General features: G+C 51.7%; 1 protein-coding gene across 2 annotated transcripts in view; it reads left to right on the plus strand.

Annotated features, from left to right (window-relative positions):
* DPYSL2 (dihydropyrimidinase like 2) overlaps positions 1-27,601 on the plus strand; it is a 90,726-nt gene that overhangs the window by 56,788 nt on the left and 6,337 nt on the right. For both annotated transcript variants that reach the window (XM_010995656.3, XM_064482487.1), the window contains exons 4-11: positions 6,305-6,469; positions 8,686-8,747; positions 9,266-9,346; positions 9,868-9,936; positions 14,751-14,871; positions 22,375-22,531; positions 22,997-23,138; positions 24,131-24,301. In XM_010995656.3, the coding sequence (XP_010993958.3) occupies positions 6,305-6,469; positions 8,686-8,747; positions 9,266-9,346; positions 9,868-9,936; positions 14,751-14,871; positions 22,375-22,531; positions 22,997-23,138; positions 24,131-24,301 (968 nt within the window). The remainder of the gene's footprint in view (positions 1-6,304; positions 6,470-8,685; positions 8,748-9,265; positions 9,347-9,867; positions 9,937-14,750; positions 14,872-22,374; positions 22,532-22,996; positions 23,139-24,130; positions 24,302-27,601) is intronic.

The following is a 27,601-nucleotide window of genomic DNA, read 5'->3' on the forward strand; positions in this document are numbered from 1 at the left end:
ATGGAGCAGGGTCATTCCTACATGTACCTCTTAGTGTGTTGTTTTTCCCCAAATAGATTTTAAGTATTTCAGGGGCACAGTTTGTTTCCTCCAAAGCTTGGTGATCATCAGATCCCTAAAGAGGCTGTTTGTTTATTTCACAGATACGTTTTACAGGCTCTGGCCTCCACCCTTGTTCCCACAGATCTGGCGTAATGATTCTAGCAGTGATCGCTGGATACCGAACAGTTCCTTACAGCTCGACTTGGTTTATACAAATATACTCGTTTCGTTTTCAAAGCAACATTACATTAAAGAAAGTTTGGGAAAGAGACAAACCCAGGTGCCTTAGGGTTCGAGCCGTTACCATGCCTGCGATGGTTAGGCTGAGTACACAGGTGTCCTGTTTACTGAATTACTGAACTGCTTGCTGTAGTTATAAAAAATAAAGGGATAGGACTGAATTTCACTTCTCCATTAACCACCCCTCCCCGCTCGCTTTTGGACAGGGGTGGTTAGGAGTAGGGGTACTGGAGTCCCACGTTGGGGGTCCCAGCTCGCCCCTGCCAGACAGCAGTTGCCCCGGCTGAGGCCACGTCACGGCCACCTGCCCGAGTTCTGGCCAGGGCCTCGCGTGGCTGTGGCAGGGCCGGTGTGGACGTCACGTGCCTTCTGTGGGCCAGGCCCGCTGCCTGGTGCGCTTTAAGTTACATGAGCAGGTTATTCAGTCTCCCTGCCCCTCAGCTCCTTTAACTGAAAACTGGGGCCCGCCCTGGCTCCTACCTCGGGGGCTGGTGTAAGGATTAAAGGGCTCATCCAGGGAAGATGCGTGGATTAGTCCTAGACACATAGGAGGTCCTTGGTGAATATGAATTATTTTTGCTATTACTCCCATCTTCAAAGTGTATGAATTACACTCGAGTGAACCATCCTTTCTTTGGCAAGCGCCAGCCCCCGGCAGTGGGGCCCCTTGCCAGCATTCAGGAGGGCTGGATGAGAACATTGCCTCGCAGAGCTGTGTGCTCCGGGGGCTCTGATGGAAGGCGAGGGGTCCTCAGATGGGCGTGTTCACTCATAGAGTCCCATGGCTGGGCCCCTGGAGGAAGGGTGGTCCAGTACTGGAGCTGCCTGGGGCCTTGCTTGACAGAGGCACATGTGATGCTTGGTCCCTCTTGTGCTTATTAAGCGCCTTCTGTATGCCAGTCCTCCCGCTTCGTGTCTGGGGGGGACACAGAGAGGAGAATGTGATTGATAACTGGTCCTATTTGGTGCCTTGTGGCCTTATAGGGAACACTCACAAAAATGCTCTGTGGTTAGGTTATTGTCACCTGCTTGTAGATGAGAAAAATCAGGCACGAACATTTTCTAGATAATTCCAGCTGTTAGGGAAAATGCTTCCTTGCATTGTGGGAGAAGAGGTATGTTTGCACGAGGCAAGTCGTTAGCCCCGGAAGCACAGGCTTTAGAGGCAGCTTAATACTTCACAAGGGGATCTGTGTGGGAGTTTTCTCTGTGCCCCTTTGTCTTCCTGCTGGTCTCATTGAGAACTTCTCTGTAGCAGGCACCCTCCTGAACAGTTCCCATCCACCCTCATTCATTTTCACCCATTAGTTCCCATCCTAACTCATTTGCGTCTCTCTGGAGCCCTGTGGGTTAAGGGCTAGTATCCACCCCCTTTTCCAGATGAGGAATCTGAAGCCCGCGGACGCTGAATATCTTGCCCACAGTCATGTGATGAGGCGGTGGCAGAACTGGCCAGGAACCCAGGCATCCAACCCCCGTGTCTCCTCCACACCCTCTCCTGTGGGTACCTCTTACCTTCCTAGGCACAGGTGCTTTCTCTTCCCTTTCTGCCTTTTTTCAGAGCAAGGCCATGTTATCCTAACTGGCAGGCCGGTCTCCCGAAGGCTCTTATCTCTCCACCACACAAAAGCTATTCCCGGTTGATTAGGTCACCCGGCGTTTTGCTGAGTGGACGCCAGCCCGGGAGCTCCATAGATAAGCCAGCGGTGGTTTGTGTTGTCATCTCCCTGATGGTTGGCTTTTAATTCAAGTCCATGAATTGATCTAAGATGACAAAGGGAGAGGCGAATGCACGCACAGTTAAGTGCAGGGCAGAGAAGGGGGCAGCGCTGATTCCAGAGGGGGAGGGCTGGGTGGCCAGTTCTGATAGGGTGGGTGCCCCAGGGCGTGTGTGTTGACTGAGAGGAGGGTCTACACCTGCCCCTACGTGGGTCTGTGTGTGAGGCTTTGGAGACACAAGGGGAGGGTCCGAGGGGGGACCCGGCAGGGCTGATTCCCCATCTTCCTCCTGCTCCGCCTGCTTATGCCCCCAGCAGACCTGGAACATGGTTCTTGCTCAGCCGCCTCAATTCCAGATGACTTTTCTAGCGTCTCTATGTTAAACACGAAGGGCCCCTGGCGAATTGATCAGAAACACCGACTGCTGGCCTTTTACAAGCTTGGGGTCTTGGATGATGTCAGGGCTGACTTCCCGGTTGGGGAGTTGTACTCAACTTAGGCAAGATGTTACCTCTGGAGGGGGGTGGTCACTGGGTAGAGGGTCTGAGAATCTCTCTGTACCATTTCTTATAAGTGCATGAGAATCGACAGTTACTGCAAAAAACACTTTTTTTTAAAGGGTCCTTTAAATACTACAAACTCCAAAGAGGTCCTAGATTTGAATTTTCCAGAAGCAGTTTATTTATTTGGTGTCTGACATTTTGCCAATGTCCAGTAAACATACAATAGGGTACCACAGCCACTCAAGGTCATAAAAAGGAATGAGGGGCTAATAGATGCTACAGTGGGTGGACCTCAAACGCTACGCAAAGTGAAAGAACCCAGACACAAAAGACTACGTATTGTATGACTCCTTTTATGTGAAACCTCCAGAATAGACGCATGTATAGAGACAGAAAGCAGATTCGTGGTTGCTTAGGGCTGGGAGAAGCAGGGACGGGACGAAGCCGGGAGGGTGCTGATGGATGCAGGGTTTCCTCGGGTGATGTTCTGCAGTTAGACTGTGGGGATGGTGGCTCAACTCTGTGACTAGACTACAAGCCATTGAGCTGTACAGTGTAAACAGGTGAATTGGCTGGTATGGGGATTCTATCTCAGTAAAGCTGTTTTAAAAACGTAGAGTCCTTTGAAAGTTTTAGGAGAAGTGGTAACAGTCCTTTGGAAAGAGCAGGTGTCTTCTGGATGCAAGCCCTTCTTGGACCCTGGCTGTAACTCCGTTCAGGCTGCTGTTCTGGGCATGTACACAGCAGGGTGGGTGGTGGTCGGATGGGGGTGATGCAGCAGGAGCCAGAATCAGACTTCGTGCCCGCTGGTCCCACCGATCCCGAAGTCCATCTTCTTTTCCCTGCCTGGGCCAAGGCTGGGTTGATGAGCTGTCCCTCCCCTCTCACGCGAGTGGGGAAAAGTCAGCTGCAAGGCAGAAGCCAGGCTCTTGCAGGGCCAGATGGCTTAGGAAAATCACCAGGGAAAAGACCAGTGAGTTCTGTGGAAGTCATTTCCAGGCTCTGTCCTCAGTGGAGAACCTCTGCTCCCTCCGGAAATGAGTATGACACTCTGCCCTGTGCCCCAGAGCGGCTCTTCCCAGGAGAGCTTCTGTGGGGAGAGAACTGTGGGAAAACATGTGGAGGCTTTTTGTGGACACGTTTCTGAGTGTCATTAGCTCTTGGACAAAATGTGTTTATTTCCCTGAAGCCCTCAGCATTGCCTGTGTCCTGAGCTTTCAGGGGTACATAACTCTGGGAGCTCTGTTTCTGAATATGGAGGGAACCCGATATTTTTGGTAAGTGATCATGCTGTTGTAAACAGGACCGTGCTGGTAACTGGGTGTGAGCTAATGGAGGTGGCAGTGGGAAAAGATTTGCATTCAGTTAGTGATGCTCAAAGTGGTCCCAGGAAGTTGCATCAGCTCCCTTGGAGATTGTTAAAAGTGCAGTCTGAGGTCGCAGCCCGGATCTACAGAATCTAACTCTGCGGGGTGATATCCAGGAACTTGTGTCTTAAGAAGCTCTCAAGATAATTCTCAGACACGTTGAAGTCTGAGGAGCGCAGCACCCGAGATCTTACCTCTGCTTGGGGTTGATCAGAAAAGTCGGGTTGTGTTCCCAGGAGGGCACGGCCTCCTCTGCTCGAGCTGGTCTCGCAGGGTGGAGTACGAGCTGGAAGGGAGTGGTCCTTCATTTGGTGAAAACATGTATGAACACTTCCTGTCTCCAGGCACCCATTCCCTGCTTGGACATCCTAGTGAGGGCGGCGGGGGGCAGGGGGATCAGACAGTAAATTAGGAAAACTTGATACAGAGGCCACTGCAAATGCGGATGCGACCCTGGGATGGCGACATTTAGCCCAATCAGAAGGAGGAGAACGAGGTGCCCAAGTAAAGAGGGAGGCGAATGGATTTCCAAAGAGAGAGCACTGCTTGCTGTGCAGAGGCCTGGATGTGGGGGAGCTGGACGAGTCAAAGGGTGGGGCATGGCCCGGGTGGCCCGAAGGTGCGAGCAGGCAGAAAGGGGCAGAGGTCACGTTGGAGAGAAGAGACAGGATCGACAGCGCAGGATTCCATCAGGGAGTGGCAGGATCTGATGAGAGATTTCAGATCCATCTGGTTGCTGCTGAAGGCTGGTTTGGGGGAGGGCAAATGATGAAGCCAGGGGCGGGACTCGGGAGATTCTACCCAACCTGTGATTGCTACAGAGTCAGGCTTTTGTCTCTTTTTGGCACGAGGAGGGGCGGGGCACGGGGGTGGGGGCCACAACTTAAGAAGAGAAGTTGGAATTGCTGTGTCAGGGTCTCTGCGTTAGCCCTTTACAGCTAGTGCACATCCTCCCTGCTTTCATTAGGTAACATTTGACGTTCTCTGTATCACAATACCAGCTATGTATTTATCCATTTAATTACTTATACGGCTACTACTCATAAAAAGTAAATTTTGTCAAAAGAAAATACAGCTTACATGTCCGTATCTTTGAGGCATATAAAGCCAAACTCAGTGACAATTGAGCAGCATCTGCAAGATTTGATCCAGTTCAGAAATCTGAGCTCACGAGCAGTACCTGGGCTGGCGTTTTCTTAGCTGAGAACTGCTTACTGGGCTGTAGAAAATCTAATACTTAGGAGAATGATTCACTGCTTTAGGCGTTGAGAGTCTTGGGTGTTGTCTTCGTGGTTGCATAAGTTTGATTTGACCTTGGACACGTCATTTCAGTTTGTATTTCAGTGTCTCTGTGCAGAAGATAAGTAATAATTCTCGTGGTAATGGAGTGAGCGCTCTTCAAGACGTAGGAGCGATAAGAGCATGTGCAAAGGCCCTGTGGCGGAAGGGACTAGGCTGGTATTGTAGGAACTGAAAGGCAGCCTGAGTGGCTGGAGAGAAGAGTGCAAGGGGGAGATGGTCCAGGGTGATTTGTAGAGGTGGGCAAGGGCCAGGCTGGGCAGGATCTTTAGACCCTGTTGGGAACTTTAATTTTTATCTGAAGAGTGAGGGAAAGCTGTTGGAGAATTTAAGTCAGGGAGTGACTTAAGGTTGATAGAAATGCTGTCTTATTTAATCCTCAGAACAGATGTATGTGGTAGGTAATATCCCTGTTTTAAACCAGCACAGAAACTCAGGGTAGGGGAGATTAAGTGGCTTACCCAGGAGCAGCTTGCTGGGGTGGTGGAGCCAGGAAACAAACTCAGGTGAGCCTGACTCCAGAGTCCTCTGTCCTCTCTATCAGCCTACCTCAATAATAATATAACAATAAGCACAGTTTTAAAATGCTTTGAACTCTTAGTTGAAAGATCTCCCTTAAATGACAAAGTGGCATTATACTGCAGAAATCCGAGTGGTGATGAGAGAGTGGATATGCCGCAGAACTTTTAAAAGGCCCAGTCTGCATGGCTTTGCTCCAGCATCCTCAGGTTCCTTGTCGTCGGGCGGGGGGGCGTCTCAGAAGCAGCTATCAGCACAGCGAAGGGCTTGGCGGCTCGGGCCCGCCATTTGACATTGCCTCCGTCCATAAGGACTCATTGTCCGTGAAATGTGCCCGAGGTGTGTGCTTTCAGGGGTTCTGAGCGGGGAAGTCAGATCCGGGCAGGTTACGCGTGGTTTCACTGGAGCAAGCGGGCCTTGCCAAGTTTCTGCTTTCTGCTTTCTCCCTCTTGGGTAGTCAGCTGGCTTAAGTGGGTTCTTAGAAACTGATTGGGGAGGTCACCATCTCAAGTTTGAACCCAAGATGCCTTGTTCAGGATTGGAGTGGGGAAACGTCTGCCGGCCTGCAAGCCTTGAAGCTCCTGTTGGTGACGACACATGTCTGTTCCTTTCTAGTTGACCACGTGGTTCCCGAGCCTGGGACAAGCCTGCTAGCCGCCTTCGACCAGTGGCGGGAATGGGCCGACAGCAAGTCCTGCTGCGACTACTCTCTGCACGTGGACATCACCGAGTGGCACAAGGGCGTCCAAGAGGAGATGGAGGCCCTGGTGAAGGACCACGGTAGGTTGGGCGGACCCAGCACCCAGTTCCTTCTCAGCCCACGAGCTGACATGGTGAGCTCGTGCCTCGTGAACGGTGACTGATCGATGCTTTCACGCCCCCTGTGCTGCCAGGAGAGAGGGCCTGGGCTGCAGCCCATCCTGATTGGAGGTGGCCGAAGAGCTAATTGCGGCTTACTGGTCTGCGGGAACTGTGCACCCTAACCAGGTTGGGGCGCTGAGGCAGCGGGAGGGATTCACCCTTAAAGGGTAACTGCGTATCCCGGTGAGGACTCTGGGCCGTCTTAGGAGACTGCCTGGGACCCTGAGGACACGATCTGGGCAGCCCCTTCCTGAAAATTCAGAAGAACCAGGGTAGATTTGAAGGTGATGAGACTCTGGGACCAACTGAAGGATCTTTTTTTGTTCCATAGGACTATTTGGGGGAGCATATTTCTAAGGACTGGGTTCTGAAGGATGCCCAGGGAGGCTGGGGGAGTCCTAACTACTCAAGGCGCCTCTGGGACCCTCTCGTCCACTCAGGGAACCTTGGGGCTTTGGGTGGTGTTATGAAAGCACGTCTTTGGGGGTCTTCTTGACCTTGGCTGTAGACTAGAGGTCACATGGGATCACATGTTGACCTCTTTGGATCCTAACCCTCAGGGAAGCATCTACACTTTAGGGTTCTGGAATGCCTAGGCTCAGAAATACCATGAGCTGGGAATAAAATGGCAGGAGGGAAATCTAGGCATGAACATGGTGGGTATTCATAGATTTGGCAGAAAAAGCCTAGAATGGTAATCTGGAGTCTTGGATTTGTTTCTTTGCTCTTCCACAAACTAGCTGTACGACCTTGGGCAAATTGCTTCAGTTTTATGAGTCTCAGTTAAAAAAAAAACTCACATGAGGGTATTGGGTTAGATATCCTAAGATTATTCTGGCATGAAGGTCCCACGTGAAAGACATGAAGTAGCCCTTGACCTTCTCACTTTGGCAACACCAAGGCTCAGATGGATTCGATACTTGGAATGAATTTACTGCACCTCAGCCTGGAGGGTTCCCACAGCAACTGTTGCCTAGGAGGAGAGAAGGGCCGGGATGTGCTAAGGCGTTGAACTCATGCAGCTTCCAGCACCCCCGGGGGCTTGAATTAAGGTTCAAGGCTAGAGGCTGTCAGTACAGTTGTTTACCACCGTGATGGATGTTGGGCAGGGATGTTTGGTCTGGCGCCTCTGGAAGCAGGAATTCTAAAATGCCAGGGTGAGGACTGTGACATCTACTTGTCCTGCTGACGGACCTTTTCATATTTAAAAACATTCCTTAAAAGTCAGCATGGAGGGCAGGGCAGTCTGTTTACCAGAGAAAAGACATTTATTTTAGTTCCTCATCTCCAGAATCTTCTGATTCATTTTCTTGTTAAATTCACAAAAGCTCGAGGCAACTTTTATTTTTTGACTTTCAACTTTTAGTCATGGTAAAATACAACATAATGTAAAAATTACCATCTTAATCATTTCTAAGTGTGTTGTTCAGTGACATTAAGTGACATTAAGCCTTTCACAGTTATGTGCAGCCATCACCTCCATCCATCTCCGAACTCTTCATCTTTCCAAATTGAAACTTAGTACCCACTGAGCAGTAAGCCCCTATTCTGTCCTCCCCCCAGCCCCTGGCCACCTCCATTCTACTTTTCTGTCTCTATAAATGTGACATATAAGTGGAATTCTATAGTATTTGTCCTTTTGTGACTGGCTTACTTCACTGAGCATAATGTCCTCAAGGTTCATCCATGTTGCAACATGTGACAACATCTCCCTCCTTTTTAAGGCTGAATAATATACCTTTGCATAGACTACATTTTGTTTATCCGTTCATCTGTGGACACTTGGGTTACTTCCACCTTTTGGCTAATTGTGAATAAATGCTGCTGTGAACAAGGGTGTACAGATACAGGCAGCTTTAGTTTTGGTATAGTTTTAAACTTAGAGAAAATTGTAAGAACCCTAAGAAGAACTCTTTTGCACCCTATTGCCAGACTCACCAGTGGTTTATATTTTACCATGTTTGCTTTGTCATTGTCTCTCGGTCTCCATCTCTGTCTCTCTTTGTCTCTCTTCCACTTTCTTCCTCTCTCTGTCTCTCCACGCGTGCATAGTATTGTAACTTACCGATTCTCTCCCGGATTATTTGATTTACTTGTTAGTCACATTCTCACCTCTCTGTCTTGTCTGTCACTAGGGGTAAACTCCTTCCTCGTGTACATGGCTTTCAAAGATCGCTTCCAGCTAACGGATTCCCAGGTAGGAAGAGTCATCTTTTCTGAACAGGCTCACTGGCATTTGGGACGTTCGGGGCACTGCTGTTGTCTTGAACGCTGCCTCTGGTATATGCTCATGGGAAGTGGCTGATGGATGAAGTCCCCGATGTAACTCCCTTCAGGGAGGTATGAGCCCAGTGTCCTGGCCCCCAGGACTGGGGTCCCACCAGGCTCTGGAATCAGCCTTGAGCTGCCTGCTGTGGGTCAATGTGGCTCAGACGCGTGCTCAGACCCTTCTCCACAAACCTGGTGCAGAGCAGGTGCCATCCATGAGCTTCTCCTAAGCCATGCCCTTTTAGGTTATGCCACCTCTGTTAATTCCGAGGTCCTGCCCTGCCACCTGTGTCCAGAAACATTGCCCATGGGTGTATCAGAGATGCCACCCTTAATAGAAGCAGTGAGGGGTGCTGGGGCTGGTCCCTGTGGCTCCCAGGGAGCTGGTCATACTTGGGATCAGGGAGAGGGAAGTCCCGTCTCTGATCCCACCCCTCCCTCTCTCAGATCTATGAAGTCCTGAGCGTGATCCGGGACATTGGTGCCATTGCCCAGGTCCATGCAGAGAACGGCGACATCATTGCAGAGGTACGTGATTCCTCTTTGTCACCTCACCACATGGACCCATGGGACGAGAGGCAGTCTCGAGAGAATGGAGCTGCTTCCATAGCTCAGCTCCAGCGGGTGGGGGAAGCAGAGTGACCGGTGTGCCTGTGCAGAGTCTCACCGACAGTGTGAATGTTGGGGACACACGCTCTCCTCCGTGTGTTCTGCAGGACATGCAGCCTTTCTCGCGTGCTGTGACGTGGCTGCCTGGGGGTGGAGGGTGGGACGGGGACTCCCACACAGACATATTTTACACATATTTTAGCCCTGGGCTGGGGGCACATCATCTTTTGGGATCCCTGGGTGGGGGGACAGCTGTGCATATTTGGCAGGACTGAGAACGGAGTATTAAGCCCTCTCTTCCTGGGGTCTTAGGATGCGGGCCGAATGGTCAGCAGTGCCATTTTTACGTCTTGCCCGAGTAATTTTTACCCAGGTCTCAGCAGTCAGAGCCAGCTGAGATCCACTGTCCCTGACAGCCTGGCTTCCTCTACACATTGTAGGAACAGCAGAGGATCCTGGATCTGGGCATCACTGGCCCCGAGGGACATGTGCTGAGCCGGCCTGAGGAGGTGAGTACCTGCTGATTGGGCTGCATGAATCCAGGTCCCTGGGGGGCTGCCAGAGCCACGCAGGACCCACTGCCTGCCTGTTGAGAATGGGGCTTCTCGGATTGGTCCCTCCGAGAAGTCACAGTTACCTGCATGTGTGTCTGCACAGGCCAAGTGAATAGTTAGACTGTGCTGTGGGGTAAAACGTGTGGCTTGTTTAGTCTTGAGACTCCTCTTTCTGCCTCTAATTCTCCAAGCCCTTTCTTGGGTGGATGGACACAAACAGCTTTTTAGGAGCATCCTGCAATCTGGGCTTTGTGATTCATAACCCAGGGCTCCCCCAGATCTTACCATAAAAATTCTTGTAAATATCTAAAAAGCTGAAGGGGGACTAAGTTTCCCATGGCAAGTCCACGCAGGGGTGCAGGGCACTATCAGCAGAGTGTGGGAGACATAACCTTTCAAAGTTGAGGAGGGAAAATTCAGAGCAGGGTTCTTGCTGGTGAAGGTTGAGAATCGCCGTCTCAGGTGGAGGAGCGAGGCTGGCATGAGGGTCAGAGGGGCTGAAGTGACCCCCGGGGCCCCAGGCTGTGACTGTGCCTGGCGGCTGTGATTCCGGGAGGCAGCTCGTAGGAGACGGAGACAGTCCCAGTGGCCAGCACTGAAAGCATCTGAGGCTGGATTTGTACACAAGTGTGCACACACGTGCACGCATGCATGCACACGTGTGCACACAAACCCCCCCATAGTGCACGGGCACATTTGCACACTTACACACTCACACGTGTACAGACACCCTGGAGGTTCCTTTCTGTGCCTTTGTTGCCCCTCCAGGGCTGGCCTTGGTGATCCTTTTAACCACATCTACCTGGATAAAGCTGTGACGGTGGGATGGATGCCGGAAGCATCTGGCCCCAGATCCATCCCCTTGAGAGCTGCTTGGTCCTGTGTTCAGTCTTGAAACCAGTTTAGGATCCGGCCTGGGAGCTGCGGGGACTCCGGGAGAGCAGAGGGATGCCTGGCTCTCTTGGACGCCCCATTCAGAGCTAGCATTTTTGGAGCACCCAGAGGGGCAGACACCGTGTGTACCAGTCCCCCTTTCAGTTGTAGGACAGTCCTGTAAGGGGCATACGCTGGAGCCTTTTTGCACAACTCGGGGGGGCACCATTCAGTCAACCGCACGCCTGTGTCCAGGGGACCCGTTGCATTCTGCTGCCTGCGTGTGTTGCGGCCTGGAGTTGTCCTCCGGTGGTGCCTTTGTCATCTCTGTGTCTGTGGTGTAAAGAAATCACAGGGGTGTGAAGTTCAGCATCAGCTAGAAAGTGCAGGGTCCTGCCTGCCCCCCCGACCACCCTCAGTGTATACACCCCCCCCCCCCCAAGCCCAAGCTCTGTGTGATGCCAGTGAGCCTGTGTAACCAGGTGGTGACGCCTGGGGCCAGGCTTCGTTAGAAAGTTTACTCACATCACCCAGCGGCTTGGCTGGGAGCCCCTCCCATCCGTTTGCAACCGTGCAGGTGAGAAGGGGAAGAAGATGGTGTCCTGAGAAAAGCAAGCACCCCTCATCCGGTTACACATGAGGCTCCTTGTGAGAGCCGAGGGCTTATTTCCATTTCAGAGCCTTCCTGGGGCCTTGCTTCCGTCTCTTCTGCTGCCTGCGCTGTGTCCCCAGGTCCCTGCGAACCCCAGACAGAAAGCCAGCCCGCCCTGGGTTTACTGAAGTGGCCAAAGCTATCCGAGGAGAGTGGCCCTGGTTGCTATTTTGAGCGCAGACATCAAACCTGTTTTTCCATGATCAGACACAGGAGACTTCTCTCGTGGCTGTTGTTGTGTTGGGAGTCTCAGAATCCCCAGCAGTGGGTTGGGAAGGCTCCTTTGGGGGCTGGCGGAGCTGGTGAGTCTCCGATATGGGGAGCTCTCGGTGCCTTGGGGGTGGCCTCTGGGCTCAGGAGGGGCTGCTTTGGGGACTTTCTCTTCTGTCTGCTTTCCAGGGTCACCTGCCCCTCAGCTGATTCAGAGGCACTGACTCTTGGCTGGGGACAGTGTGTGATGCTTCCCCTGAGCAGATGCACCCTTAGGACAGCCTCGTGAGCCCCCGAGCACCAGCTGGCACCTTCTCCATCGGCTACTGGAGTTGATGTTTCAGTTGGTCTCCAGAGATCTGTTAACAGTGTCTTAAACCCTATGTAAGCAATAAAAACGATAAACTATGGCAGCATTCTGAGGGCTCTGAGCTCTCCAATATGTTTAATATTGGAGGCAGGCATACACATGCCAGGGAGATGTTGCCAATCCAAAAGAAACAGAAGTTACTAACATATGAAAGTGTAATTTTTCCCCGGTCTCATCGCCAGCCTCACTTGAACCTGCCCCCCTCTGCTGCTCTTCCCAACCCACCACGTGAGAGTGCCACTGGGATTTCCCCCAGTTTTTGGCTGAGAAGGTTGAAAGGGAGACTAGAGAATGCAGAAATCCAGACACCCCCTCTCCATCAGTGGTCCCCGAGCACGTGTTGTGATTGAGGCAGTGGGGGACATCGAGGTGGATGACAAAGTGGTCCCTTCTGAAAGGGACTCCAGACAAACTGAGGAGAAAGATGCAAAGGAAGCAGGTGGGCTGGCACGTGCTCGGGCTCTGAGCAGTTACAGCCATAGACTGGTATCGGGGAGGAGAGGGGGACCTGGAGGTGAGGGTGACAGAACCCTTGATGGAGGAGGGAACTTCCTAACTGGGCCCCATGGATTGGGATGACTGGGCTGGGCTGCAAAGGGAGCATCATGTACTGACCCCTCTGGACCTTGGGTGCCTATTCTCTAAAATCAGAAAGCAGAGTTTAGGTGGCTCCCTAAATCCCTTGATCGCTCTGTAAGAAGACAATTAAAACTTTTTAGTTTTAAACTCTTAATGCTGTTTTCACATATTTAAATCCAAATTCACTGTGGGAAACAGTTTATGTTTAATATTGGAGGCAGGCATACACATGTACACACACAGCGGCAAACGTGGATCCTTCCGTGCTTCCGGGTGAAATGTGGAGAGGTGGGGTTTAAATGACCTTCTCTTTCCACGAGGTGACCTTATAGCCTCTGCCCTCCCAGCTCGGGCAGGAGAGGGGTCAGAACTCAGTTCTCAGCAGATGAGTGAATCCAGACGGGGCCTTGGGACCCAGATTCTCCCACCAAACCAGTCTTCACAGAAGCCGGTCCTCCCGGGTCGGGCCCCTGGAACTGGCACTTCCGCTCCATTTAGTGCCTAATGAGTCTGACTGTGCGTTCTGGTTCACCCAGCACGCCCTGGTCCACACCCCTTGCTTCATGCAGTCATGAATAGTGCCTCTGTTTGCTTTCAGAAGAGTCTGGGTTGGGACAGTGGGTTCGGGCAGTCACCTGCACCCCTGGAAGCCGTGTGGATTCCAGTGGCGTCCTTTTTGCTCTTAGCTCTGTGAACTTTTCGAGGTGACCGCAGGGATGCAAGACGTCCCTCCTCTGTGCTTCCCGGGCAACAGGCACTTCTGTTGTAACCGGAGCCAAGCAGAGGGAAGGCTGATCGTTCAGCTATTCCAGGAATTAAAAACACTTGGGTGTTTAATGAGCTTTTTTTCAAGAGCCATTTGGTTTGCCTTTGGGTTTCGAGACGCCTCTCTTCAAGTAGTAGAAGCCCGAGAGGCCAAATATGAATGAAGTTGTCCTCGTATATGAAATTAGATCACCCGTTAATGCAGTTACAGGACTTCAGCTCTTGGCTGAGCTCCTGTAGAGACTGGTTAGCTAAGATGATTCAGTCTGGAGCCTGGTCATTTAAATAGCAGCTCTTTACAGCCTCGCTTTAACCATTAACCTGAAATGAAGTCACTTATTTGCTCAGTAAATGTTTTCGAGCACCTGCCATGTACCAGGCGCTACACTGGGAACCAGGGAGGATGCAAAAAAAAACCCAGGGAAGACCCAACCCCTCTCCTTGAAGTGTAGAAGCTCGCTTTTTGCCAGGATTTGGGAGGGAGCAAAAGGCTTTCTGATTTCTGAGGTCCTCTGTTCCATCATTTCACTTGCTCCTTCAGCTGCCCGGCCTAAACGCGCACTGCTGATTCCTCTGTACAATAGACCTTGATCTAAGAGCCAGTCCTACCTGACTGGGTATTTAGCAGTGATCACTTGGGGTCTTTGGAATATCATTCATCGTAGCATCAGGCTTAACGAATCAGATTATTGGTTAGAGAAGCCGAAGGTCTCATGCCGAAGGTCGTGCCAGTCTGTGGCTGGCCCTGGTTGGGTTGCCCATACAGAGGGCCTTTGGTTTGCGCAAATCTGCCTGCTCCATTCCCAGAACCCTGTGAGGTCGCATTGTTCCTTGGGCAATGCTGGCTTCATTTGCCTTCATGGGACAGAAGGCCAGCTCAAAAATCTCATCACTGGGTGTCTTGACTCCAGACCACGCCCCTGGAGTGAGTGCACCAAACTGCGAGGTACCAATGTCCCTGTGTGGTGGCTCTCACACATCAGCAAGCATAACAATCACCTAGAGTTGACAAGACTTACATTTCTGGGTCCACCCCCAGACTTACTGATCCCGTGGGTCTAAGAAAGGGCCTTAGAATCTGCATTTCTTACAGACTCTTGGGTGAATGCTGATCAGGAAGGAATTGTCCCATCGTTTTACCCAGTCAGCATTGTGTCGCTAGACAAGTCCCATCCCCCACCGCGGTGCCACTCCGGGTAGAGCCCCGAGGACTCAGTGGTCTCTGGTTCATCGTTGCCTCTCCCGGTGGGGGAGGGTGGAGACGGACTCAGGGTGCGGGCAGAGCAGGGGCACAGTTCTCACGCTCTGACTCTTCTGCAGGTAGAGGCCGAAGCCGTGAACCGTTCCATCACCATCGCCAACCAGACCAACTGTCCCCTGTACATCACCAAAGTGATGAGCAAGAGCGCGGCGGAAGTCATCGCGCAGGCCCGGAAAAAGGGTGAGCGCCCCCTGCGGTCTGACTGCGCGCAGGTTCGGAGCGGGGAGGGGAGGGGGCAGCTTTTCCAGCCCCTCCTGCCAAGTGGGGCGCTCTCATCACGTTCCAGCATTAACCTAATTACTGCTGGGCACGGCGGGGAGCTCCAGTTTCGCCCTCTGTTCCGCGCGGCGGCCGCCCTGGTGTCTATTTAAAGCCTCGCGCAGCGCAGAGCGGGTGGGCGGGCGGACGCACTGGTCTCCTGCCCCCACTTCAGGAGAAAAGTTGGACTGAATTCGATGCAGTCTAAATAAACCAGGCACATACACAGACGACGTCAGTGCCACAGGCTCCATCTGGGGGACGTTCTGTTGCAAAATGCGGTTCCCCTCCGCCGTGGGTAGTGATTTCCCGCAGGGCGAGGTAAGAGCCTTGTGCGGGCATGGGGCGCGGGATCTCGCCCAGGATCCCCTCCTGTCCTGTTTACCTGGCCCTCGAGTCATTCCCTGTAGATTATAGCGACATACTCTGGGCTGAGGCTGGCTCTCTGTTCCATTGGGAAGGTTCTTGGAAACTAATTTATTAAGTGCCGCTTGCAGGGGATGGTGGGTGGAGCACCCTTATACATTATGAATGCGCCACAGCCCTGTGGGACTTGCCTGTGACTGTAAGTTTGGATAATCACACCACATGTTCCGGAGTGTAGCTCCCGGTACTGAAAGCCTGAACCTGTGTAGCGGACTTGGGGGTGGATCTTGGCCAGATGTGACCATGAATGCCATGGAAGGGTCCTCCCTCCCTCCCTCTTTCCTTCCTCCCTCCCTCCCCATTATATTCCCCGACCCTACTGACTCTGTATCTCTCCATCTTGCTTCCTCCGTTTCCCTTTATTTCTTGTTCTTTCTCCCTCCATCTCCGTGTCTCCAGTTCCCTCATGACTTTCTTCAAGCTTTCTTGTGGTCTCTGTACCTCTTTCTTGGTCTCTCTCTCTCTCATTCTGTTTCGATTCCTTTATCTCTCTCCACATGCCTTTCGCTGTCAACAAGGGAGCAGTTTGACCACTCTGGTTTGTTTCTGGTTCTCTGTGGGATGTGATCCACGTGGATCAGGAGAACTTTTTTCCCTGGTGGGTGAGTTGGTGCAGGACCTAGAACAGATTGCTCAATGACCACTGAGTCAGCTTGTCCTAAGGGATGATGGCTTCTAGCAGGACCCAGCAATTAATTCCTGGCCCCTGTTCTTTGGCCCTCCCCCTGGGGCATCTGTCCTTAGAGTCTGCACGAAATGGTTGTTGCATTACCAGCTGCTTGAAAACCTGCCCTCTCCTGGCAGCTAGAGAGAACTGCCTTTTTGAAATGGACCGTTCACTGCTCAGCATCAGCTTTGACTTGTGTTTCTCTGAGACCCCTCCCTCCCCCGGGCCCTTTATCGCCCAGGCGTATGTGTGGGAATCAGCGCTCATCACAGAATTGTTGCTTCCATGAAGTGGGGAAACAGTTGACGTTTGATGTCTGAAAAGGAGAAGTTGGGGGGCAGCTAATTTTATTATAGTAACCGTGTCATACCCAGATGAAGATAAGAACCAAAAAGTTAAGGCACCATTTTGACATTTTAATATTAAACATTTGCTTTAGCAGCATTTAAACACTGAGGCGTTGTTTTCCTATTCAGACTCTCATGCATCCGAGTTGCAGGATGGAGGAGTCTGGCATCTCACAGCCCTGGGTCTGGGGCAGGTGGCCCGGGTCCGGGGCTGCAGAGAGGGCGCTGGGCTCCGGGCCAGCCCTGCCAGCAGTGCCGCGGCTCCGTCTCCTTTCCGTGTCTGTTTTCTCGTTTGAGGACACGGAGCTGGAGTATGTTATTGGAGAGTCCCTCCTGCTCTAAGACCCTACGACGCAGTGCCCCGGTGCCTCTCTGTTGTCTTTCTGACTTGCGCCCTGTGTGTATATTGGGGGCTGAGCACCAGTAAGGGACCACTCCAGTCTGTTCATTCGGAACCTTCAGGGTGTGAGTCCAACTGTGCCTGCATTGTGGTTCCCAGGGTGGCCCTGTAGCCCTTGAAAGCCTTTGCTTTAGATGAACTTGAGCTGCCAGAAAGGAATTTCCGGTGCATTCGGGTGCTAATGAGCAAGAGGGAGAAATCCTATCTTGCTCTGAAGGCTTTTAGGCTCTTTCCATCTTGTTGGAACTTCGTAACAACTTTGGGAGGCGGCCCGGGCAGGAATTTCTGTACTGTGTTTTACTTTGCAGCTGAGTAAACTGGAGCTCAGAGCTGGTGAATGCTGGGACTGGGCTTTGATCGTCGGCATCTGACTTCAGGCCAGGAAGGTCCGCATTCATGTCTGACCTACCTCATGCTTGGGGATTGTTTTAGTATGGGAAGTGGTGTGAGCACCTCCTTTTTGGTATCTCTTGGGGTTTAGTTCCTTAACAAACCTGGTAGAAACTGGAGCCTGACCCCCCTCAGAGTCATGGGTAATATGGAAGCAAAGATTCCCCAGTGACCAAGGAGAAAACCAGTATAAAGCTGTATTGAGCGTCGACAGCTTGTCCTGGATCCAGTCCCAGCTCCACTAGACACTAGCATGCGACGCTGGGCAGGTAACTTACCATCTCCAGGTCTCATTTTCCCATCTGCAAGGGGAAGATCGTCGTAGTCACTCATCTCCTAAGGCGATGGTGATGCTTAAATGAAATAATGCATGGGAGGATGTATGTATTAACTCTGCCTGCTACTGCGTCGATCAGAGAGTGGAGGGCTGGTTTAACTCCGGGATTGTTAGAAAAGCAGAGCTCATGCCTCTGACCTGGGGCAAGGATTTCCTGCTGAGGGTTGTTTTTCAACTTCAAGTGGCTTCATCTGGTCCCTGGAGGCAGATGTGAGACACTGCCAACATTCCACTGCCCCATTTTTTCATCTGTAAAATGGAGAGCGTCCTCATTCATTCAACAAACTTTTACTATGTGATACTTCAGGCCTTTGTGCTGGAGACGAGAAATGGTCCCAGCCCTCAGGTGGCTCTGTCACTTAGCAGTGGGAGGGACTCAGGAGAAGACAGTCCCAATGGGAAATGGTCAATTTATCAACAAGCTGCAAACCAAAGATGGTTAGAGTAAGGAAGAAGACACCAGTGTTTACAGACATGCACCGCAGCCCCCGACCTGGGCTCAGAGGGGTTGGGCTGTGTAAGATGACTCAACATCTCTGCAAAGATGAGCTGTTGGAAAATCATCATCCTGTCAATGGTGAGAGCCGTTGCATCTCTGTGTGGTGGTCTGCATGTGGCTCCCCACCCACGGACCTGCAGGTCCCAAGTCTGTAAGTCAGGAGGTATTTGGGTAAGCAGAGGTGTGAGGTAGAATGTAAATGACCATTTGCACGGGGCTCTTGACCCAAAACGCTGCGTGCAGGTGTCCCCAGAGCCAGCGTTGCCCATGCCGCCTCCTTCATTCAGTGTCATTGAGCAGGACAGCGTGTCACCAACCCCGTTCTGCAGATAAGGAAGTGAAGATGCAGCCAGCGCCAGAATACCTTGGGCCATTTTCACTTTTCAAAGAAATTTAGACATTGGTCGATTTAATAGGAATCGTCATGGAAGAGAAACGGAAATGTGGAAATTGACTATCTTGCCCCAGGTCACCCAGCCGTGGGAAATAAAACCCTTAGTCCCAGACTCGTGGCCAACTCTCTTTCCATTGATCATCCAGTGTGGGGATTTCTCTCGAACAGCGTTCCTTTGACTGTGTCTTGTCCACATATAGAGTCCGATGCCTTCTGTGTGTGAGTGGTCACGTGTAGGCAGTGCCCGGTGAGCGGGTGCACACCCTCCCTCCACACCCCTGTAACCCACATGCAGAAACGTTCACGACCCAAACTCGAGACAAGACCCCCTATGCCCTGCGGGTCAGTAGGAATGGCGGGGGTGTAATGAGGCCCTAGAGGACCATCCCAACTTGGGGATGAATCCTTTGCTTTGGGTTAACACACAACCTAGTAATTGTGATTACAGTTCATGCATTTCTCTTTCCCCATCACGCCCTGCACCGTCAGCGCTCTCTTAACTACTGGAAGTGGAGTCATTAGTGCCTTAGATCAGATCAGATTAGAGAGCTAATTCCAGAAATCCCAGAACCAGTTCAGAAAACTTCAAGATTCTGCTCCTTTAGAAACACTCGGTGGTACCCAAATCTGACAGGTTTATCCATGGATAGGTGCTGGGCTGTTGAGGTCTGGCCTGGAGGTCTCCGAGAAGAGAGAGAGAGAGAGAGTGTGTGTGTGTGCGTGTGTGTGTGTGTGTGTGTGTGTGTGTGTGTGTGTGTCCCCTGGTCGGCGTCTTACTGTGCTTTTGTGATTGTGTTTTGAAATACATATGTGTACATGATTTTCCATTGTTTCTGCTCTAGATTTGTCTTGCTGCTTCTCGTTCGTGGGAAATGACTAACTGTCAGGGCGGGAGCTGTCAGGCCTCTCTAACCCCCGGCCTGCCTTTATGCTTCATGAATGCACTCAGGCCTCTTGTGAATAAACACCAGCCCCAGCGCTGCTGTTCCCGGCCACTCGAGATTGCCTGCCAAAGGCTGGCCCGGGGTCACATCCTTCAGTTTAGACTTTCCCCCGGAGAAGAAAAGCATGAAGATCTGATTGCCGCCAAGAAAATGTCGGCAGTGTGTTCAGAGGAGTGCAGAAAGGCCAACCAAGCCGGTTTTGTGGTTTATTATTATTAGCGGTAATTCTTTCTGGCATCCATTCCGGTGGTGTCTGCGGCCTGACTGATGTCCAGAAGCCCATCCGTGGCTCTCTCAGGTACAGTGTTTATCAAATCGGCAGAAGTGGAGGCCTCCTGCAGGAATGTGTAACTCCTGCCCTGCCTTTGGGGGTGCTGAACACCAGAAAACCTTGCTGAAAGACAGCAGGTCCTCTGAATCTCTTGGAATTTGAGCAGTACGAAGCAGAAATGAGCTGCAGAAATGGCTTCCTCCTTCTCAGGTGCCCCCATCTTCTCTTGAGCCCAGCCCCAGAGATCTGGCTCAGACTCGGGCTAAAGGGGCAGGTCTGGTCAGCAGTGGCCTTGAAGCTCCCACCCAGTTCTGGGTTTTGCAGAGGCTGAAGGCCGAGTTCATCCCCTTGTGGCGAGGTTCGTGTGCCCATGCACAGAGAGGGCAGGACCCAGCCCCCGCTGGAATCTGAGTCGTATTTTGCAGAGGGAGATGAAAGCCAAGGTCACGGGCACTCACACTTGCAGGATTCAGGACACATCCCAGGAACCAGCCCTTCTTTGTACTCAAGTTTCCAAAGGCAGAAGCACAGATGCAGGGAGAGCATGAGCAATAGTGAGTTACGGGAAGACCAGGAAACCGCTGATGCGCGTCCAAGGATTTCCAAAGACCGGCAGCCACTGTCGTTCTCCAGGCGGTTCTGCTCTCTTGAACAGTTTCAGGTCGACAAAGCCAGGAAACCGTGAGGGTGACGGATCCTTTGTTCTCCTAATGACTTGCCCAGCCATCACCTTTGCGCTCAGACCACAGCCAGTGGGACCTCCAGACCTGGCAGGGTCGGAAGAGCTACCCGCAGCCCAGCCATTTCCGCTGATGCTCGAACCAGAAACTCTGGGCCATGGGCGGGCGCTGGGGCTGCTCAGCCGTCTGCAGTTCATCCCCGTCCCTGACAGCAGCCAAGGCCTGATGTGGTGTTTTTCTACTTTGGGGTGAGCTGGAGCGCTTCGCGCAGCTGCCCAGCTGGCTTCTCAGACCAAATCCTGCCTGGGAGGCTTGGAGTAGGTCAGCAACCCTGGGACCTTCCAGGTGACTGTGAGCCTTGGCCTTTGTCTCCCCGGGGGCTTCTTCCTTCAGGGTGAGGCTTCCCCCGCGTTCCGGAGCTCCCCCTCCTGCCTGGGGTTTGTGACTGATTTCCTCCAGTGAGCTCCCTGCCCTGGCCCCCGCCACTCGCTGGCGGAACAGAGAGTCCTTTGTGAGATTCCTGAGGCTGGAGAGGGGGTGGCTCACGGAACCGGCTCTCAGAGCAGCCACTATCCCAAAGTGGGTGTCGTTCTGTGTTATCAAGAGATAAGGCCCTGGAAAAGGCCGTGGAGAGGAAAGGAGACACATTCCAGACTGAGTAGTGTTTGGCCTTGAGGGCCCTGTGTTTGGAGCAAAGGGCGCGCTTGGTAGGACTGCCGTGAGGGTCTGGGGAGCCCTGTGTGGGGGGAGGTAGGAGCAGAGGTGAATTCCTGGTGACAGTAAGGCTGGCCCGAGATCAACTTCCAGCTCTGGTGCCTTTACTTAATGAAAAATCACCCCTTTTAATCAGTTCTACACGCATTTATTGAGTGCCTCCTGTGTGCAGGCTGAGTCATTTGCTTCAAAATATCTCCATCAAGTGGAGACTCAAGACTTAAAACTGGGCGATTATTGGCTTATTGGAGTGGAGGACAGGGTTGAGTTTTGGATGATGTTTAACAGGAAGCCAGCTTTGATGTGAAGCCGGATACGAAAGGCATGAGCTGCTTCAGTGAGAAGTTTGCTTCTTGCCTGGAAGGCAGAAGGGCCCCTGGGGAGGATTTTATGCAAGAGAACGGTCAGGGAAGATTCTGTTTTCGGAAGATCGCTCTGGAGATGTCACGGAGAACGAACGAAGAGGTGGGGAAGGAGTTTGGTAAAGCAAAAATCAATCTGAACTCTGAGCTGGGGCGACACGATGAAGGCCTGATTGCAGGGAAGGTGCGTGGAGTGGAAAGAAAGAATGGATTTAAGGCATTAAAGCATCGGCATTCAATGACTGTAAATGAGTCCCAGCTTCCTGGCTTGTACGTGAGTGGGTAGAGGGTGTGATTTAAGCCTCGGGAAATCGGCATTCTTTCTTGACACCGCATTGAGTTCCGCTAGGCTTCTGCAGACTCAGATCTCGGTAACAGAACTGCGCAAAGTCCTGTACTTCTCCCTCTTACAAAGTCTGCTGTGAGTCTCTGGCCCTCAAGGTGGCGACTCAGGGCTCCAGGGGGTCTTTTGGGCAGATCTGGGGGGCAGGGTACTGGCTCTCACGTGCTTCCTCCCCCTGATGTCACATCTAATTGCCTCTCTCTGGGGAACACTGGGAGACACTGAGAGATGGACTGGGAGATGTCGGGAGAGCAGGGGGAGTGTTGGGTGAACTGTAAGGCAAAGTGTGAGATGCCCTGGATCACCTGAAAATAAGAGTCTAGACGGCGCTTGGGATTGAGTGCTTGGATGCATTCTGAGCTGGGGATTGTTAATGGGTTTGGGACTCATTAGAATAAGAGGCAGGATGTTTGGGATCACCCAGGGCGCGTGTGCTGAGTTAGAAGAACAGGGGTCCAGGGAGCCCTCGCTGGATGGGTGACCAGATGGCTGGGGTGGTTGCCCTCCTCGAGCATGAGTTTCTCAGCTGTGAGAACAGGCTGGCACCTTCTTCGTGGGGATGGTGAGAGCCCTCGGCTTGCTGACTCCCAGCCACGGTGGTTTCCTGCCTCCCTCTTTGTGTTGTACTCAGCTCTGCGTTCTGTTTGGCAGGAACCGTGGTGTATGGTGAGCCCATCACCGCCAGCTTGGGGACCGATGGCTCCCACTACTGGAGCAAGAACTGGGCCAAGGCAGCTGCTTTTGTCACCTCCCCACCCCTGAGCCCCGACCCGACCACTCCGGACTTTCTGAACTCCTTGCTGTCCTGGTGAGTGTCGGTGACTCGTTCCCACCCTCCGTTTTTAGTCTTCCCTCAGACCGAGCTGCCGCGGGGGGTTGACAGCCTGGTGGGCAAGAGCAAGCTCGCAAACAGAGACCTTGTTGCCCAAACTCGGGTTACCAGATGGCGTCAGGGTATTACCATGCTGGTGCTTTCGGGGGAATTCTGGATAAAAACCAGGGCCATCTTGAAAGTCAACCACAGGGGACGAGTGAGGTAGTGAAAGGATTCCACTGTGGTACGGCGTCACTCATAAGATGCCCCACGGAGTAGACGTGGACACTCAGCATTAGAATGGAGCTTCGGCATCATGTCACGTCTTCCTGGATTGCCTGTCTCCTGAGAGGAGGATAGGTGATTTCAAAAGCTTTCCGTGGCCCGGCACATGAGAAAAGATGTTCGAGGGTGATTGGAGGTCAGAGATTAAAGGCCAGTCATATGCTTCCCTTTCAGTGGAGACCTCCAGGTCACTGGCAGTGCCCACTGTACTTTCAACACTGCCCAGAAGGCCGTGGGAAAGGACAACTTCACCCTGATCCCTGAAGGTACCAACGGCACGGAGGAGCGGATGTCCGTCATCTGGGATAAGGCTGTGGTAAGGAGCGGTGGTCTCATGCCTGGGGTGGGCTCAGCCTTCTCCTGCCTCCTCAACTGAGGACCCGGGTCTCATGTGGGCCTCGACATGGCAGTTAAGAAAATTCTAGAAGCTGATACTTGTGTGATAATCTTTCTTAGGTTTGCATATCTAAGGCCGCTCCCCAGAGGTCGTTCCTTCCTAAGCATCTCATGTGTATTGCTCACCATTGTCATCCTTGGGCCAGTAGAGATGGAAAAAAAGCAGTCTTAAAAATAGTACTCTTTTGATCAGTCAAGAAAAGGTTTCCTTAGCCCCCTGGTGACTTACTCAGTCAATCTGCTCTTGGAAATGGACTCACCTTCCTTAAAGCTGCCTTTTGGACTCTTGGGGCTTAGCCCTGGTCCCCACTCCAGGCTTCTGCAGGCCTGCTTTGAACAGGCTCTGACCTTTGAAGGATCTTAGGGCTCTTTCCTTTTTAATGTCTTAAAACGTAATGATGACAGACTTTCTGTTTCTTTTTCTTTTTTTAATTGACGTATAATCAGTTTACACTACTGTGTCAGTTTCTGGTGTACAGCATGATAGTTCAGTCATACACACACACACATGTTCCTTTTCATATTCTTCTTCACTATAGGTTACTACAAGATAGTGAATTTAGTTCCCTGTGCTGTATAGTAGAAACTTGTTTATTTTGTATTTAGTAGTTAGTATCTGCAAATCTCTTAACTCCCAATTTATCCCTTCCCACCTCTCACCCCTGGAGAAATCTGCCTCACTCCTGATCTGTCCATCTCCATAACTTGGTTATTTTGAGAATGTTCTAGAAATGAAATCACACAGAATGTGACCTTTAGAGATTGTTTTCACTCAGCATAATGCCCTTGACATCCAAGTTGTTATGTGTATCAAAAATGTGTTCCTTTTCATTGCTAAGCGGCATTCCACCTTTCAACTACTTAACCTGATTTTGTGTGTGTGTGTGTGTGTGTGTGTATTGTCCTCCTCAGGTCACTGGAAAGATGGACGAGAACCAGTTTGTGGCCGTGACCAGCACCAACGCAGCCAAAGTCTTCAACCTGTACCCCCGGAAAGGCCGCATTGCTGTGGGGTCCGATGCTGACCTGGTCATCTGGGACCCCGACAGCGTGAAAACCATCTCTGCCAAGACCCACAACAGCGTAAGCCTGTTCACCACGTGGACCGGATCCAAGCGAATTACGGTCTTAGAAAGAGACAGAGGCAGGGAGAGAGAGTCCCTGGGATTCATGAAAAGAACATACTGTGATCGGAGTCAGCTTTTCCACAGGATGTGTTATAACTTGCAATTTGCTGAGAAAAAAATAGCTATTTCCTTTTCTTTAGTGACAGCAGTAAGACGGTTACATTAATCTTATCATCTGGAGTGTGACGGCTTCTCTCTGGATAGAGGCCTCTTTCTCTGGACCTTCAGAGCCTCCAGTGACATATGCCTGGTCCTCAGAAGTTTCTAGAAGCCAGGCAGTGTTCCATTTTAATAGTTTGGTGCAGCACAACTCATGGCAGCTCTTGGGGCAAGGAATCCAAATGAAACATTAAGATGGCCGCTCCCGAGGTGCCCACCGGGCGCTTTTATTCTTTGAAGCCACTGTTTTCTCATGTTAGTGTTGCCGTGCGGACGCCTAAAAGGCAGGTGCCCTTATGTCCTTCCGGCGGGAGTGAATTGACCTTGACTTCTCCCCAGATGGAGGAAATGCCTGGCAGCCGCTGCAGTGAGGAGTTTAGGATACGCAGTTTTGGGGGATCTCTTGTCTCTCAGTCTAGACTGCAGAGCCTGGGGATGCCCTGTCCTGTTACTGGGACCCTGGGCAGGTGACTCCGTGTCCTGTCTCAGCTCCTCAGCTGAGAATGAGGGGTTAGGTGAAGCCCCTGAGTGTCCTGTGATTCTGTGAGGTCCGTGGGCATTAGGTAGGGATGTTAGATGCTGTTGGTTCTTCATAGAAAAGATTGTGTGTGTGTGTGTATGTGTGTGTGTGTGTTTGTGTGTGTGTAATACCGAAGGATGCGGATAAAGGGAGAGCTTCGGAAGAGAAGTGGGTACAGGACAGAGAGTTTTATGTCAGAAACCCAAATGGCTCTCGAAGTGAATTCTTAGGGAAAGAAGAGGGTATTCTAGATCAAGTTCTAGACTGAAAGCTGGCTCAGTAGGCAGTCTGATTCCAGGTTGGCCGGCAAGTACTGACCCCTCGTCCAAGTGCCATGACAGCTCAGGGGTGGGCTTCTGGCATTTCTCCAGGACAGCGCTGGACCCTGGGCCAAGTCCCAGTTCTTTTCCCACTTGGACAGAGGTCCCTGGGCTGTGCTGGCCCCTGTGGGTGCCGAGATGGAAGGTGCCTTCAGGGAAGGCTGCTCAGCTCTCAGTATTTTTAGCTGACTTTTCCCTGCTTCCCCACTGGCTGGCGTAGCTTCGCAACAGAGCCCTACAGCCACAGCGACATGTGACTTAGATCACAACCTTTCTCGGTTCCAGAATGGCTCCTTTATGGGCAGGGGTCCTAGGGTCCTGCCCGGTGAACCTACCTCTTCATGCGCATTTAACATCACAGCCCTTTCATTTGGGCTTCTCAATAAAGGGATGTTATTATTATCCCAATCGGGAAGATAAATAAACGGAGGCTTAGAGAGCCTGAGGGACCAGTCTAACGTTACATAGCTATTTTGCGGTGGAGCCAGAATTAGAACCCAAAATTGTCCAGGGCTCTTCCCTGCCAGACTGTGTGCACAGCCTCTTGGTCAGGGTTAGAGGAGGAAGATGCTTTTCCCCTCCCTTGCAGAGTCCCATCCCCAGGGATAATGGAAAGGGCAAACCGGACTTATCATTTAAGCCACAGATGACCTAACTAGGGAGCTTGCATTTGGAGCTCGTGACCCGGCAGAGGAGAGGATGCAAACGAGTGATGATGTGAGAAGACAGCATCTGCCCCCCAGACGTTCCACCCAGACCTTTCCAGAGCAGCAACACTGCCCCACCTTCACCTCCAGGCAAACCCGGCTAGGAAATCATGACTTCTGAAATCAAGACTTCTTTCCTGTCCTCACCTGTTTTAAAGAGTACATGCTCAGCATGCTTGTGCAGCATTAATTATCTGGGAGGACACAAACAGGAGGCTTCCCGTGTAATACAGTATTTCCTACCACGGGGCTAATTAGCTTTAATTTGGAGTATTTAGCTAACTCTGGTTGACAGCCCTGTTGCTAAGCCTCTGCTTGGATTTGCCAGGCATCCAGCCAGATGAGTAATTTTAGGAAGTCTGTGTGGATGTAGGTTAAAAACGTCTGTACCTGGTAAGCGGTGAAGTCTCACTGCCTCATGGTTTGACAGTGAGTAGGCTCTGAATACCCTGGGTTGCGATCTCACCATTGGACTTGTTAATTTTAAGTCACTTAAAACCATGAGACTGGTTCCTCCATCTGTTAAAAATGGGAGATAGTTCAAAGCTCTTCTGGGCACTGGGATCTGTCATTTATAGGCAACTAAATTCCAATATATGCATCTTAGGATGTCTTTGGCACTAAATGGCTTGCCATCTTGTTGGGAAAGGGCAATAAAAAAAAGCCAGACAGTGAATGAGTGACTTTCTAAAAGCCTACTGCGTGCCGAGCAGTGGGTGAGGTGCTTTGGTCCCTGTTCTTTCTTGTGACAGCATCATTCCTGCAAAGGTGAGCCGTGTCCCCTTACAGAGGAGGAAGCTGAGTCTCAGAGTGAGTGCGAGGGATTCGTCCAAAGTCAGACAGCTGGCAAGTGGCAGACCTGGGATGTGGACCCTGGGCAGATGGCACCATGGCCAGGGTTGTTTCCATTGCTCTGGTTGGGCACAGGAGGGGTTTGCCAGCGTACAGTTAGTGGTGGAGTAACGTGGAAGAAATGGGGCTGGTTCCAGCCCCTAAAGGATGGCCTTTTCAGAGGTCATTTCCGAGCTGGCGGAATTCTCTCCTGGTGATCTACACCCAGAGGATGCTTTTCCTGTGGTCATCCTCACGTGAGCCTTGCAAGGGAGGCAGGGGAAGAAATGGAAGTTCTGAGACAGGTTTAAAGTGATCTGCCTGGAGTCGCACAGCTGGATCTCACCAGATCTAAGATGCCACCGATTTTAAGATATTCCATTAGTTTGGGTACCGCTGTGAAAGAAAACATATCTAAAAGGCGGAGCCTAACAGGAGACTCCTTTAAAAATACATCGTGCTGCCAAGGGCCAGCTGTGCTTAGTATGGGATGTGCCACGTAGAAAGGGGCAGCAAGGATTCTTGCCTGCCTCGACTTTGGCTTTGGGTGCCGAGAGGACAAAAGTGGCTCCTCTGGGAATGTGAACTAACGGCTGGGGCTCACGCAAGTTGGTGGTCTGACTCCTGAGTCTAGCATGGTCCAGAAAAACTGCAGGGTTTAATGTCAAGTGGCCTCAATGCGGTAATCCCCAGGTTAGTAGGAAAAGCTGACCCCAGTC

Source organism: Camelus dromedarius, chromosome 36 (genome assembly GCF_036321535.1).
Source record: "Camelus dromedarius isolate mCamDro1 chromosome 36, mCamDro1.pat, whole genome shotgun sequence".
Taxonomy (NCBI): domain Eukaryota; kingdom Metazoa; phylum Chordata; class Mammalia; order Artiodactyla; family Camelidae; genus Camelus; species Camelus dromedarius.